General features: G+C 41.6%; 1 protein-coding gene across 1 annotated transcript; it reads right to left on the reverse strand.

Annotated features, from left to right (window-relative positions):
* Window positions 1-5,915: 5,915 nt before the first annotated feature.
* On the reverse strand, window positions 5,916-16,364 carry stum (stum, mechanosensory transduction mediator homolog). The gene is made up of 3 exons (XM_062411992.1): window positions 16,062-16,364; window positions 15,445-15,657; window positions 5,916-6,106 (listed from the first exon to the last, which is right to left on the reverse strand). Exons 2-3 carry the CDS (start codon window positions 15,653-15,655, stop codon window positions 5,916-5,918), a joined length of 402 nt encoding a protein of 133 aa, XP_062267976.1. The 5' UTR covers window positions 15,656-15,657; window positions 16,062-16,364.

Genomic DNA, 16,364 nt, shown 5'->3' on the forward strand with positions numbered 1-16,364 from the left:
TGAACTGACTTCCTGGCTGGAGAAGAAACCTGAACATAGGTGACACTCAGCTGCAATAGTTTCACTAAAGAAACTTTTCCTCTTTCTTCTGCTTCATCACTTTTCACAGAGGCAATGTCGTCTCAACTGGAAATGACTGTGGCATTTAATTGAAATCTACGGGGGGAGCTTCATGGAAAATTGTCTTGAAAGTCACACAGCTGTTAATGAGGAGCCATCATTCTTTAAGCAAATTGAAAAACACGGGATAATTTAAGTCATCCCGTGTTTACTGTTAGCTTTGAGTTAAGACACAAATGATTGAGTATATTTGATCATTTAACTTCAAAAGCTTTCAATGTTTTTAAATAGATCAACATATAAATTTGTAATGCTATTGATGGGACAAGTGGACTTCAGATTTCACCTGGGGCCAGGGCCCCCCTGGATCCGCCCCTGAATGGGCCGAATGTCACAGAAGTTAGTGAAACATTTCACAAACATCAGCTTGATGGTGCCTTAGGTAGATACATATAGCTATAGAGGGTTGATTATCATAGCTATTCATTTTAACGAAAAAAACATGCACCATTTATTCAAAGTATTAAGTTATCACAACAAAAACGTGTTTTAATTTGTATCAGTCACCTCAGATGGCTTAAAAAACAATTATCATAGAATTAAACGATAGTTGTAGTTTGTGTATGTGTGTGTGTGTTACTCTATACATTTGACACCATACATATGCATGCAGAAAACTGTATATGGAAGTTCAAAAGAAAAAATCACCATCCTCCTCATTGAAAAAAACAAAAGACATTAAAAATAGTCAGTTTTCCTACCGACACAGAATCAATGTGTCTTCATAACAATTAATACAGATCTATAAACTTCACCCAAGCTAAGTAAAGGAGCTCTAGCACCACTGCTTCAAAAACACTCATGATAGAATACACTGGTCATTTGTAAGGCATAAAATATCATCAGATTTTTTACAACATAGACACAGTTAGAACACGAAAGAATCAGTGTTGTCATCCAAAACACAGCAGTACGCTCCAGAAAGGCATTTGGCTGAAGACCCGACAGAGATCCTTGGAGGAAAAACAAATAATCAAAGCGATACATCACCAGTCGAAAAAAAATCTAATAAAGAAAAGGGAAAGAATAAAGTTTGATTTCTGTCGAGACACAAACACCATAAGTGTTGCCTCACATTGGCAAGAATCTTCTCGTCATCACAAAAGATTTGACAGTCTGCTGTTTTCTTCTTTGTTGAGTCGGCTGCAGTTCATTGAAATAGCCCAGAGCCTGCTCAGGTTTCCAGCAGCAACTGAGCCGAGCGCTCGACTCACTGCTCTCCATTAGAGCTCCCGCACGCCAGACAGGGTGGTGAGACTGCAGCTTCTCAAAGAGAGAGCGAAGGTGAGAGCTGATATCTTGAGACCTGTTAATTGGATACAAAGCTTTAACAGTGTGTAACATCATTTCGATGCTGTTTTACTCACTGGAGGGGTGCAACATGTGCAATTTGTATTCTCTGAGCAGCAAGCTGGAATCGATTTCACAATAAAAGGCCACTTAAACACACTGGAGATTAATGACAAGGTCAGTGTTTGTAACAGTAAATCCACGGATGTCTAACACTGAAATACACGTCCTTCTCAGGGGCAGTGGAAATTGCTCTGAGTACATTAACATGTATAATGCATCATTGAGCTAAATACACAGTCACAGCAACGTTGTCACAGACAGCATTTGTTTTTTTTCTTTTACCAACTGAATTCTGACAATGAAAAATCACAAGGCAAAAGCACAGAAATACAAAACTAACAAAAATCTGGATTATCTCACACCCTCATGCAAATAAAATTGTCCGTAATAATGTCGCGTAGGAAACAGATTTATGGTTTGTTAGAAAAAAAAAATCTAAAGAAAGAATTTGAATATCACTGCTTTTTTTTACTAAATATAATACAGATAAAGATTTTTTCTCTTTTCCTGAATGTAAGTCTCTTCTTCCCGTCTGATAAATCAAAACGTGGCCTGGTGTTGACCAATCGACAGCCGCCGATCAAATAATCTCACAAAGACTTGATTCGCTTTACGACAGAATCCTTTCCATCGGGTCTCTGCCCCATCCGCTCTGTTGTCAGCGACAGGTCATCAAAAGACGACGGTGATGTTACAGTGGTCAAACGGTCCGCGTGATCCATCAGGTGACGACAGGAGGGACGTCTCTCACACGTCCTGGGGAAGGCCCTGGTCTCTGCAGCCTGAGGAAGAGGAGGGCGAGGTCCAGACAGAGGGAGGGGGGAAAGAAAAAGAGGATTGACTGCCTGTGGACATAAACTTTGTAAACTATTGTCTGGCTTTTATAGCTCAAGTTAAGACAGGTTTTAACGAGCTACATGCAATTACACAACTTTTATATTAAACTTCTGTCGGTGTTTGGCTTTCTCTGCTTCATTTAAAACGAGCAAACTGACAGAAATGAGGTTTGGAACCACCAAGGCATCCATTACCCCAGCTTCCACATTGTGGCAAACAACCAAAGTCTGCCTGGCAATATGGTTTGTCTATGAAGTGTTACATCATTGAAAACTGTAACAGCCTCTCAAAGCAAACAGGTTCCGTGTCAGTCGTTGTGATCTGCTAAAGATCAAGACGTTTCGGCTGTTTACGATGATCAGGTCCTTGTGGAACTGAATCCCTCTGTTCATCTTTCCCTCCTGAATGACATGAAGCATTAGAGGACAGGGATTTGCAAAGTCACCATCATCACATCTACATGCACGGCGGTGCACATGCATTCATCGATCCATAAACCTGCAGACAGTTTCCCGTTATCAACAGTTGGTGGTAAAGAAGACTGGTAGTGAGCAAAAATTGATGTAGAAAATGACATTGAATTTTTCTTTGTTTTTAAGCCAAATCTCGAAAAATAACTCTGCCTGAAACGTTGACTTTATGTATTTCAAATCATTCTCAAGTTATTTGATGTATTCACACAAACTCAACACTTCACCAAATGGGACCCTTTACATTTAACTTGTGTTATAAAGTTACATGGACATTTAGTTTGCAATTGAAATACATAAAGTCAACATTTTAGGCATAGTTGTTTTTTATGTGAGGTTTAGTGGGTCGAACAATAACCAGAAGGTCAGTGGTTTGATGTGAATGAATGCGTTTTTGAAGGAGTGAATGTGGCTTGTACTGAAAAGTGCTTAGAATGCTTGATAACACTGGAAAAACTATATATAAATACAGTTTATTTACCAAGTTGATCAAGATCAACTGCCATCTCCAAGTCTTAAAAGATTTTGTATATCAACAAAGCTCCATGACAACCGCCTCACTCCCTCATGAAAACCACGTTGGAATCTTGTAAACGCCGAGAATAAACTGCAGTGCTTTGCGAGGAATCAGATACCGAACAAGCTCTACATCGCAGATGAAAGATCGTGAGAAAGAACTCAAACAAATGTCACTTCCACGCCCGGGAAATTATTTGTTTGGCCCCACTCGATATCTATGTCAACTTTAGTCAAGCAGACTCTTCGGTGTAGTGACATGCCTCGATACCCTTTCACTGTTTGATTAACTCACTGGGAAACTGTTGATAGTGAGGGAAGGAGGAACAAAGCGAAAACACCTACCATCAGAAACTTCGGTTCACGAAGACGGAGCGCAGAGGGAGGAGGGATGACAAAAGAAAGACACAGTTAGACATGATTCTTAAACAGTTTGTGGGGTTTGTATGTATTAGAAAAGGCAATCTAGGAACTTCCAGAGACCATAGACTGTATATAAAGACAAAACAAGAGGTAAACAGAGCGAGTGAGGAAAAAACAACTGATGAAAGTGAGGCGGGGAGGGAGAAGGGGGCCCGGGCAGAGAGTGGGAGGAATAGCGTGAGAGAGAAAGAGAAGAAGCGAGAGATAAAATAGGAACAATCATTAGATAGAGAGAGAGAGAGAGAGAGCGAGAGAGAGACAGAGAGAGAGAGAGACAGAGAGAGAGAGAGAGAGAGAGAGAGAGAGGCAGGAGGGGGACGATCAGTGGGAGGAAGATAATACCACGATCATTAGATAGACGGAGAACGAGGAGGGAAAGGGGGGTGTCTGTGGAGACGGAGGTATGGGAAGAAAGAACGCACTGATCGTATCAACGCAGGCTCGTTAGAGGAGGAGAGGGAAGATCGACAAGGGATAAATGTGCCACATTATCACTGGGATTCAGGAGGAGAGAGAAACACTCAGAAATTCACAATTGACGTGGGGGGCAAAGATTTCAGCAGAAGCAAATTGTTGTGTTATTCAATATAAACATTGGATACTCCAGCCGGCCCTGAGCGCTGACTCGAGGTGAGACTTTAGCAGCAACAGATGAATAAGACATGTGCCCCGAGGCCTGAAGAACAGTGGGGAGCAGTGAACCAAAACACACCGGGGGGGCCGCTCACTCCCACACACACACAATTACTGTACATCACGCACACGCACACTGACGCACACACAGACTCCTGCAGGCGTGTGCACATTTGGATGAACACACAGGCAGCAATTACCTCACATACGCACATTCATACTTACACAAAGAAGAGAGCAGTGAAGTAATATACAAAGGCTGCCTTGGTGCGATGAGAAAATAATGATGTGTGTGCGTGTGTGTGTGTGTGTGTGTGTGGGTGGGTGGGTGGTCCAGGTATTGTGGTGATCTGTCTTCATTATAAACACAAAAAGCAATAAATGACTTATAGTATGAGACCAAAAAAGTCCATAAAAGGTGCCATTACATATCAAGCTGAAGGTTTAGGGTCAGTTTAAGGTAAAGTTTTGCTCATGGGTTAGGGTTAGGTTTAGACAAGTATAGTTTAAGGTTAAGGTTGGACTAGGCAGGAAACAAATGTAAGTAAATGTAATGTCCTCTGAAGTTAAGGAAATACGACTGTGTGTGAGCGTGTGTGTGTGTGTGTGTGTGTGTGTGTGTGTGTGTTGTTCATGCATCAATGCCTAAGAAGGTGACACTGCTGACAGAAAAGGCCAACCTCTCTGTCTCTTCATCTGTCGTTCTTTCTTTCTTTCTTTCTTTCTTTCTTTGAACATATTTGTGCCTCTCGGAGCTGATAAATGTCCAATGTCGTGAGCACAAGCCTCCAAGGATAAGGTTGGCTGTTTGCATATTATGTTATCATAAACAAATCCCACGAAATGACCTACACCAACAATACCTTTTAAGATGAATAATCCCTTTTAGAAAGGGTGAATGGTTTATGTAGGGTCTATTTTCAGCTCCAGATTATACTGTGTACATAGTGTGTCGATTCGGCAGCTGGACAGTGTATGTTGGGAATATAAATAAACCACAGTGTCCATGCATGTCATAGATAAGGAATGTGCCTCCCAGTGCGATAATCTCTGGACAATTTGAAAAGATGTGCACACCTGAATGTGTGACAGATGTGTCAGATACACTGTCTTGCTTACTCCCATTGTTCTTCGTTAATTCATAGTGTTTCTATTTGTAGACTGCAGCATGTCAATCAGACATTTTTTATGTTCTGGACAATAGAAATCCACCGCACACTGGAACAATCATAGATGAAGAACTTTACTAGGTCGTTTTTTCTTATTGGAAAATTCAGAATATCATTAGACCTTCACACAGAACATTACACGTACAGTGTCGCATGTGAGAAAAGGAAAACATAGATAATAGGTTAAATTCATATAGTGCCGTTTAAGGGACCTTTACATATTTGAGGGAGAAAGATACGTTTAAGTTTACAGAGACAAAGAAAAGAACAGGTTGTATCAGATAAGTTTTTTACATTTTAAATGTGATGCTATAAAATGTTTGATGTAGTTGGAATGGAGACAGCAACAAGCAGAGAAGACTGTCGGCCTGAACAGATCAACACAGATCGACAGCTACTGACTTGCCAGGATGACCATGTCCATTCCCCAGAAGATGCTCATGATCCAGCCGACCATGATGACAGCCGTCAGGATCTGGATGAGGGCCGCCGCCACGTTGAGCCAGAACACGCAGCACACGCCTCGCTCTGAGACCAGCTCGCTGCGAGCCCCACACAGCACCGTGAAGGCCGAGATGAAGGTACCTGTGAGCCCAAACCCGCAGAGCAACTCGTTATTAAACACAACGGCAACAACACGGTTCAATGAATCATTTTCTTTTCATATTTTAGGTCCTACTTTTCTATTAGATCAGTGCCTTTGTTTGTCTCAGCGTGTAGAAAAAGCCTGAGGGAGATTTCCACTCTGCCTCCTGTGAAACACAGCCGACTCTTTCCAACCAAATAAACCAGGAGAGAAACGTATTACTGAAGATTTAGATCTTATATTAGCATGCTAACTCTGGCTAATCATCACATAACACAATTACTGATGTGTGATTAGGGATTAGTCGGAGATTGCGATTCGTAGGCAGATAAAAGCTCATTATGTCAACATCATGTGTATCTGTAAGAGATTCATTAATCCCAGTTTCCCAATTCCCATTTTGTGGAACCATCTAATAATGAAACACAACCTGAATGAATCGAATGACCTGCAAATATTTGCTTTGTCCACGTATCATACAGGCGGCAGTTTTAGAGACTGAAGTTTCTAAATGGCGGCTCGGAATGAATGAATCAATAACTGGGGTAAAAAGTTATTTATTTCTAACGGAAATGAAACGTCCTGCAGGTGTTTTTTTTTTAAATGTGTCTCAACGTTTCTTTTGTCATCCCCTACTCTGGATTATCCTTAATGGAAGGAAAAGAGACATTTACAGAATAAATAGGAAGATGAACAACAATATCAGCTCCCCCAAAGCAAAGCCATATTGTCTAGAGCGCCCCCTTGTGGCTGGGAGCTGTACAGGTCATAAATACTGCCTCCTCCTTGTTAGCAGATGGGACAAGGGGCCAAGTTAAAAAAAATCATTGTATATGCTAAATTAAATGTTCTCAAATAGGGTTTCTGGGATTTTTTGTTTCTTGTAACACTGATGTTTGTTCAAGTGTTAATTTTTCCAGTAAGCTTTTGTGAAGTAGTGATTTGACACATAAAAAATTGAGGGAAACTTAATGATTGACAGATGTGACTGACTCACAGCTGGTCTAGTGCGTGTCTGGGCTCCACTTTCTTTCAGTTTCTTTCAGTTGAACAGGAAACCCAACTAGACTTATAGATCTAGAATTGGTAACTGCACTTATCTTTATTAAAAAAAATAGTCTAGTTAAAGAGCAAATTCTCTTTGCACCACAGTCGTCTTGTCCCCAAGTCCTCATGAATTCTCCTTCACGTCAGATCTGAGTCATGAATAAGAGCGAAAAAGACAGACACACTGGTGCTTCCTGCGGACAGTCCCTGGCTGCCTGAATGAAATCCAATATCACTCCTCATCCTGTTATCTGGAGACCTGGACCTTCCCAGAGCCCAGTCACTGTACCGTGACTCCAGTGTGTGTGTGTGTGTGTGCGTGTGTGCTGACTAAAACGTAGAGGCCAAAGTAACTCTCAGTGCTTACAAATCAGATTATTTAATTACATAATGTTTCCATGACAACATCCCCTTAGGAGTAGGACACACACGCTATAAAATTATAATTTTTTTTTACTTTCATTTGTCGTTGGGAACAGGAGAAACCAGCCAAAGCCAATCTCTCAGGATAACTTACCACTGTTTATTTATTTATTTAACGACTTTTGAAATCTTTATTTTGAAATCTCTGCAAATAGCAACGTCCTCCATGTCCTGTTCCCATCCATTTCTAAAAACAGAAATACGAGGGGTCAACCAAAATACAAAAAAAGGTTTAAAAATAAATCCCACATGGGACTCGGTCTCTGCAGTTTGTCGTGGTAATCACATCGTCTCAGAAACATACATTCCTCTTCTGAAGAAAACATGTACGTCTCTTTAGGAACTTTTCTGTATCTCTGTAATCAAATCCCCAAGGAGGACCTCAAAGCAGCCCACGGAAATAATTTGAACTTCGATGATTATCTCGTCCTGGTTCGAGTCTCGTAGTGATTGTAGAAAATCAAACTATAGCGCCTAAAATATTGTGTAAAGATTTCGACGGCATCAAAATAAATACACTTTCATCCAGAACAGAAGGATCTCTGGGTACGATGAATTCCCTCATCTAATTTTCAACTATCTTTTAAATTATGACTATGTAACAACCTACAGAGGTTGTGTATGTTGTGATCTGCCACTTAAAGTGCTTTACAGGACAGTCACACTCACCCATTCACAAACACATTCACACAGTGCTTTTTCTATCAGGCACCAGTTATTATCTGTCTACACATCCGTCAGGGATAATTCAGGGGTTCAGTATCTTGCTCAAGAACACTTTACGAATGTAAATTGAACCACCAACCCTCTGGTCAGTGGGAAATCCTCTCTACCTCCTGAGCCACAGCTCTCTGTAGTGATTGTGTAAAATTTACATTTCACGACTTCTACTTTGGACATTATTTGGGAGATTTATTTGTCTAATTTATCTGCTGACCACAGGGATTTTTTTGTTCCAAACAATGATATGAGGTATCAGTTTACAATCAGCATCTCCAGCAATCAAACTGTGTAGATGTGTGTGTGCATTACATTGGCTGCTGTTATAAAAGGCATTGCCTTTTGGTTCAGTAGTGTTCCCACTCATTAATTTAGGTCGTATCTATTGAGAAAGTCGAAATGTCTCTTGTTAAACTGTCTGAATGTGATGCGTTTTCTGTTCATTGAGAGACTAAGTCGAAATTCTTTTTTCATTTGTGTAAAAATTATAAATTATTCAGTGAATCTGTTGATTTTTCTTTCTCCCTGCAGGGTTTTTGTACCTTTCGTTCCACACACACACAGACACACACACACACACACACACACACACACACACACACACAGACACGCACAAACACACACGCACACACACACACACACACACACAAAGAGCCTGGTGGGTGTTGTGCGCATCACAGCCTTGGCCCTTTTCTTTCTGCTACCTTATTTCTCGTCACATTGGAGGAATTCAAATATCATTGCAAGCCAAGCAGGTGGGGGACGAGATGAACAAGGGCACCAGCTGCTCCGTGTTTGTCTGGAGCAAAGAAAGGCCAAAGACGTCTCATTCAGAAGTTATATTCTCATCACTTTTCCTCTCTCAGCTTGTTTCTCTGTTTTCCTCGTCGTCCACTTCTTCAGTTTTACATTCCACTTTCCGATTATATAGATGAGAGCTGCCTCAAAGAATCTCTCCCTATAGAAAACTCAGAAACTCAACATATCCCAAAATATCTGACAATTCCAAATGAACACCAAAATATATTGCTTTCTTTCACTAGGCCCGTAGAAACCAAACCAACACAATAAGCAGCTCCCAGAAGAGAAAAAGGAACTAAAAGAAGAGAGAAATTAGATTTATTATTTTCCTTTCAAGCTTTTAGCTGATGCTCATTTCAAAGCCTCTCGCAGAAAGAGCTGCAGGGGGCTAAAACGAGCTTTCAAAGCAATATGATCAGACTGAGACATGTTTTGGGTCGCAGGCCACACCCACCAGCAGATGCTCTGGCTGCTGGCGGAGCTGCCCACCTCCAGACTCGAGCCATGATTGACAGCAGGCCCCAGTTTTACATCTTCTGTAGTTGCTGTCAGGTAAATGGATACTTGATGATCGACATGTGTATCAGAACTGCAGAGAATGATTGTTTACGCTATTGCTTTATCCGCTGATTATGTGGTTTATTGTTTGGTAAATAGGCAAAAGCAACCCCAATATGACGCCCCTCCAAGATGACTATGCTGTCAAGAATCTGGCTGAAAATGATGTCACTAATGCAAGATGGCAGCATCCGTGTGTGGGTTATTTTGGCTTCAGTTTTGTGCAGTGTGAGGAGATAGAGGTCCAGAACAAAAAGGCCAAACATCGAGGAAGTTGCTTTGCTGTGTTTGAAAGTGCAGAGATGGATTTAAACAAAAATTGTACCGAGCGATTCTCCACTTTAACAATAAATTAATTAATTCATGAAGGCTTGTAAACCCCTTTGTTAAAAACCTACTGTGACATTCCTCCATGTGTGAAAAGCTCTTGGATCCTCTGCACGGTGCATGTGGGAGATTGTGTGTGTGTGTGTGTGTGCGTGTGTGTGTGCCTGGATATTACCCAGACTAATGACTGTAATTACACAAAGAACGCTGCAGAGCACCCACTGGCCGTGTAGGAGGTTAATGATGGAGTGTAAGTGTGAGGAAGACAGATAGAGAAGAAGAAAAGAAACAGTGAAGGGGCGAGGACAAAAAACAAATGGGGGGGCCAAAGGACGGAAAACGAACAAGTAAAGAAGAGAGACAGGTGAGCTGTTAAACAGCAATGGGAAAGTCACCCTGAAAATATGACCGAGTAAATGAATCACATTACTCAATCTATCACTCAGTAGCAAAAGTAATCAGTCACAGATTTCCTTGCATTACTCTTCACTGCTCTTTTAAATCTGCTTTCAAAGAACTGGATGTCATTCCATTACTTCACGGTGAAGAAGTTTTCCTGGAGTCTCTACAGGAACATGGATGCCATGAAAAGGATTTATCGATTCAGGTTTTCTTTTATGCTTTTTTAAAATTTGATTTAAAATTAGAGGTCCGTGATATTTGAATCCAGGAATTGATCTTGAATCAATTTATCAGAAAAGGCTGCATATATATATAAATTCTGTGATATTTACTATTCTTGTTTTCCTTGTGTTTGGATTTGAGTTATCCTCTAAATTCTCAGTTTTGTGTTTTATTTTTGTAAATTTAGCTCCTTGTCTTTCCTCTGACTTTATTTCCTGCCTTTGTCCTGTTTTCCCGCCTCTGTGATTGTGTGTTCCTGTTTCTAATGCGTTTCACCTGTGTTCAATCACCTCGCCTCCCTTATAAAAAGTGTCTGTGCTTTGCGTCTTGTTTCCCCTGTTCCTTATGTGTGTGTGTCAGTGATTTTGTGTTTCCTCATGTTTGACAATGTGTACATCATTTTGGACTTGATTTTTTTTTTTGGACCATGTTTGAGCTGTTAGTCCTTTTGCCTTCACCTGTTTTGCACATGCATGTATAGTCAGATATTTTTAATCGGTAAGATTAACACTTGTCTTAAATCTATCTCTCCTATTATGAGAATATTTGTGAGAACCAATTTTGTGACTTCCCCGTCCATGTCTGAGGTCTTTTAAAACTCTTATTTGATAATTTGATATACTTTGATTATTTCCATTGTTGGTGGGATTCTGACAAATCAATCCAGGTTTTAAAGAAGGACTGGGGGAAGTATTTTCTAAAATTCACAGTCTCTGCTTGCCTATGCCCCTTGTAGCACTCATTCAGCTGCATTTTAACCCCAGCCTGACCCTAACCCTGACATAGCTGTAACCCCAACCCTAGGCCAAATATCGTCGGACGTGATTAATGTAAAGTAAAAAGAAGCCGAGCAGGGAGAGGGAGGTTGTCAGTTTGCATCCTCCAAGTCAGTGTAGAGCTCTGACTGAGGAAACACACTCTTTTCCTCACATTTGAGAATCACTAAGGATCAAATCTAACCTTTAACACTGAGCTGAGGTCAGCGGGTCAATATTGATTCGTCTATCTCTATAAATATTCATCATAGCCTGACTGTCCAAATCATATTTAACTGTTACTACACTATCCAGGTGGAGATGGCAGGTTCTCCTTGTGTCTGTGCTGATTTTCTTCGGGTACTCTGGCTTCCTCCCACAGTCCAAAGGCTGGCAGATTGGGGCAAGGTTTACTTGGAGAAACTTGGAGGTTTAATTGACAGTAGGTGTGAAAGTGAGAGTGATGGGTTGTTTGTCTTTGTATGTTGGCTCAGTGACAGGCCGGCTGCACCCCGCCTCCAGTCTAACATAATCTGGGATGGGCTCCGGCTCCCGTGCTACCCTCAAAAGATAAGTGGCATGGATAATGGATGAATTGAACCGTGTCTCTAGAAGAGGTGGGGCTTATGACCTATACAGCAGCCAGCCACTAGGGGGCGATCCAGATGACTTGGCTTCACTTCTGGGAGCTGTCCCTCTGCCCAAAATTGAAAATCTGACAATTAGCAACTATTCCTTGATGAACTCTTTCTATGAATATTACCTTAACATGAGATTAGCATCCATTTTCTCATCTAGTTTTAATATTAAAGTACAAATCATTACTCCATAGTAAATATACTGTGTGTTGCAGTAAGTAAGGTTTTCAGTTTCCCTGTTTCTCTGCACAAAGGCTCTATTCACTTTACAGACATAAATAATACCAAGGACCCAGGTGCTCTCTGTTGTGCTACAAAAGTGCCCGACATTATTTGTTTCTGTGAGTGTGTGTATGTTTGTGTGAGTGAGTGCGTGTGCGTGTATCTTATTCACACACCTGTGCCTCTCCATGTCTGCTGGATGTGACGCTCTGCTCAAATTCAATTACAGCATTTCTAAATTTGATTGGTTAAATAGAATGAGACGCTACTTTCAGTCTCGATCAATTCATTTGCAAACGGCACTGACACACACAGATAAACGCACACACACACACACGCACGCACACACACACACACACACGCACACACACGCATGCATGCATTGTGTTCATTTCAGTCAGTGTTGTCATGACAACTAGCCGCAGCTTTTCAATGAAATGTCATGGCATTCAGGCGCACACATTCACATTGGATATGCAGACACGCAGATGAGGTGGTGCCTTGATGCTTTCATACATTTCATACATGTTGGGGACACATGTCTTCAAGACAACGTGGAAAGGAAAGGAAGATTGACGATAGGCTGACTCTGTTTTCATGACATTGATGTTTGTGATCAGGCAGGCAGTGATTCAACCTTTATTGTGAAAGGGCTGCAGAGAAAAGAAGGAATGAATGTGTCAACTGAATGAAAAATAATGAAGTGAGTACAAAAGGAAGGAGACGAGGGAAGAGATGGAGATACGCACACAAACACACACAAGTACACACAAACACACAGATAATGACTCCCTGGAGAGTTTTGACCCACAGATCCGAGTCGAGGGGACTGAGATGACACACCACAGGCTATTTGGTGATGGACTGGGAGTTATTGCATTGGAGACGTCTCACTATCACAGAAAACATCAGAGTTATTTTAATTATTCGTCTTTGTACCTCTGTGTTTCTTTATGTTCTGCAGTTCCTAAAGTGAACCTCACTCAATTTTATCATCTCATGTCCTGCTGCTTTCCTGCTGAAACACTTCACTAACCTAGATCTAGCCTCACAGGGTTTGTTATGCACCAAGTGGGGATCAACATATTGATGAGGTGAGTGTGTGTCTTCAGCCGCCACAAATTATTAGGTAATCTCACTATGAAGAGAGACACACACATGCAGAGACAGGCAAACGAGTGCAGGATTAAACCCTGGGAATTAGAGTGAAAAGGTGGAGGAGCAGGAAGAGATGTGTCTAAAAATAGAAAGTGGTTTTCATCTGGGATCGTATCGGCATCAAAATGCGCACACTGAGATTTTCATACGGGTGTGAACTGTGCCGGAAGTGACTGAGTCAGACTTGACACCTGTTTTTTTTTAAGTCATTTGAATTCATGTTGCTGGAAAACCACAGTAGGTCAATTTAAATTGGATTCTGTAAAATCGCCTGGAGCTGGACACATGTTCAAATCAAAACGTTGCTGCAGTAGCAGACCTGTCTTCAAGTGTTATCGAGTGCCCGGGGAGATTCTATGTCATCCAGGTCATGGTATAACCAAGTGCTAAAAACAGGTCAACTGGGACTGGCGGTTTCACTGGCGGTTTCACCTCTAATCCAAAAGGGCTTCTTCAGTTCTAACGGACTGCTGGGAATCTCAGTGGACCAGATTTTAACCCTTGGAAGTGTTATCGAGATTTATTTCTAATTTGCAACACGACTTTAGTTAGTTATAAAGAAACAAAATGGAAAATCAAAGGGTTAAATCACACCTCAGATCAAAGATGGATGACATGACATCTCTTAAAAGTGAAGCCATGCAATCTTGATCGCCATCTGGTGGCTCGCTGTAGTATTGGTCATATGGAGAGGTGGTGGACTAGTGGCAGAAACTTGGACTATGGGCAGAAAAGGTCTCTGGTTCGACTCCACAGAGAAACAACAAAAAGACGAACATGGATTGATCTGTCCAAGATTGCAACGCCTGTATTTTTGTTTAATTTTTGTACAAAAGGATGAAGTGAAGATGAGTTGTTCATCTTCATACAGAACCCATGGTTGTAACAAGTTATCACTTTCTGCAACGAGAAACTGGTAAGTTCTCTCTTTACTGGCTATAAGGTTCCAATGTGTTCCAATGAGCCCGGGTATCCACTCTCTAATCTACACATAGCATATCTTGTAATTTGTGTATGTTGTGTATGTTGTGGTCATTCTCCTTTTAATCGTGGTCAAAAATTCCACTTGTTAGTTGGGGAGGTGCTCTCTCTGCTCCTCGTTGCAGAGTGGATCATCTGTGATCCTCTAGGGGGCAACAGGGAGGAGGACCAGTTTATCATCACCGGGTGGGAAAAAGCTAATTTAGTGTCGAGCTGACTTTGCAATTGTGACACTGATGACACCGGACAAGATTGACAGAAATGATTGATTGGGGCTATTGTTAACGTAGAAAATGCATATTTGACTGTGCACAGTTTAAGCTGGATCCCTGATATCGTTTCATTGTCTTCTGCGGAGCACAACATCACCACGTCAAGGTTTCCACACATAACAATGATGCAGATGTCGTCTCCCCACGGCGATGATGCGTCCGCCCGCTGTGATAATTCAGGCGCCCGTGACGCTGACGCCTGTGATGCATCTTTATTCTCGAAGCGATGACATTTCTACCTGCAGTGATGACACCCAGACTTCACATAACACCTGGCAGATGGAGGCTGTCAGTATTTACACCATGACGCTCTTATTTTAGCACGAGGTGTGAACATGGTCCCTCACTATCTGTCTCACCCGTTTTCATTTGCACATGCAGCCATCTAAATGCACAAACGCACACACACACACACACACAGGCACATTGGACACTCATTTTAACTTGCCAGAGCCTGCAAACTTTACATGCAGCTATTATGGCCAATCTTCATTCTTATCTATATTTCATTTTCTGACTTCATGTTTGTTTATCTTGTTTCCTTTTCTTGACACGCCTGCTTGCCTCATGTCTAAAACTCCCCCACGTCTGTGCAGGTGTCTTCCAGTCTCATGACCGCTCTATTTTCAGCTCCACCATGTTTGCTTTCTCTCACGATTGCCCTCTTCTTTTTTTTTACTTAGCAACTTGTGTGATTTACATTCCTCTCACAATCGGAAAAATTAAGACAAAAATGAGGGTGATGCTCCCTCATGCTCCAGCCTGCTTATTCGTTAAGGATCAATTCAGGGGAACCTTAATCCCAACTCACCTAGTCCAGGTATGAAGGTGTTGAGGAACAGACAGATGACTGCCAGAGGGAAAGGCATTGTGGGTATCGCAGCCCGCAGGGTTCCCTTCTTCTCCCTGACTTCCACCACGACTCCTCCCCCAGCTGTTGGGGCCCCGGCCATGGCTTTGGCCCCGAGACTGTCCACTGCCTTCACACGGCAATGCTCTCTGGCTCCTTCTTTATGTGCCATCTCTTTAAAAAGACAAGCTATTTGCTGATGAATGAAGGTCGCAAGTTCTTCCTCTCCCTCTGGATTAAGATGACTGGTGATTCAGTAGAATTTTATATTGATGAAATCAGTGATTGAATCCTTTGGGAAATTGCTAAAAGTATTCAGCAGTGCATGTCAACGGTGGGCTCATAACCAACGATATGTCACATATGTCCAAAAGTGGCGTCAAATGGTGAAATAATCTATAATCTTAAATTCATAAACTTGAATTTGTTAAATCTATTCTGAAGACACACAGAGGAGATTCCTGTTCTATTCTCCCAATGTCATCTTATCCAAGGATTATTCTGAAGCTTTGAATCAATATTCAAGTAAATCTCAGTCTACCTTGACAATCTTCAACAAATACACGTGGAGGAGTCACCTCATACTTGTAGCCGTCCCTGGGGAAGTAGGACTTTTCTTTTCTTCTCTTTTCTTCAGGACTGTTTAAATCCCTTCAGGAAACCCAGTGACATCAGGCATCAGTGGCATCAGCAGTTTGATTCCACGTCCAACACGCTCTCTAGGAAGGCTGGATCGGTGACAGCTCAACTGACCAATCCTCGAAAGATTTGCAAGACTTTTCAGCAATTTTCTGTCTTTCTTTCTTTCTCTTTTTCTTTCTTTCTTTCTTTCTTGCTGAAAAGACGCTCAACCTACACACCTCTCTAGGTCGGGGAAGAGA

The sequence above is a fragment of the Platichthys flesus genome, chromosome 18 (genome assembly GCF_949316205.1).
Source record: "Platichthys flesus chromosome 18, fPlaFle2.1, whole genome shotgun sequence".
Lineage (NCBI taxonomy): Eukaryota > Metazoa > Chordata > Actinopteri > Pleuronectiformes > Pleuronectidae > Platichthys > Platichthys flesus.

Coding starts and splice junctions, on each gene's coding strand:
- stum (XM_062411992.1), bottom strand. CDS start 15,655: ATGGCACATAAAGAAGGAGCCAGAGAGCATTGCCGTGTGAAGGCAGTG. Junction 6,107..15,444: donor CACCTTCATACCTGGACTAG/GTGAGTTGGGAT, acceptor TTGGGCTCACAG/GTACCTTCATCTCGGCCTTC.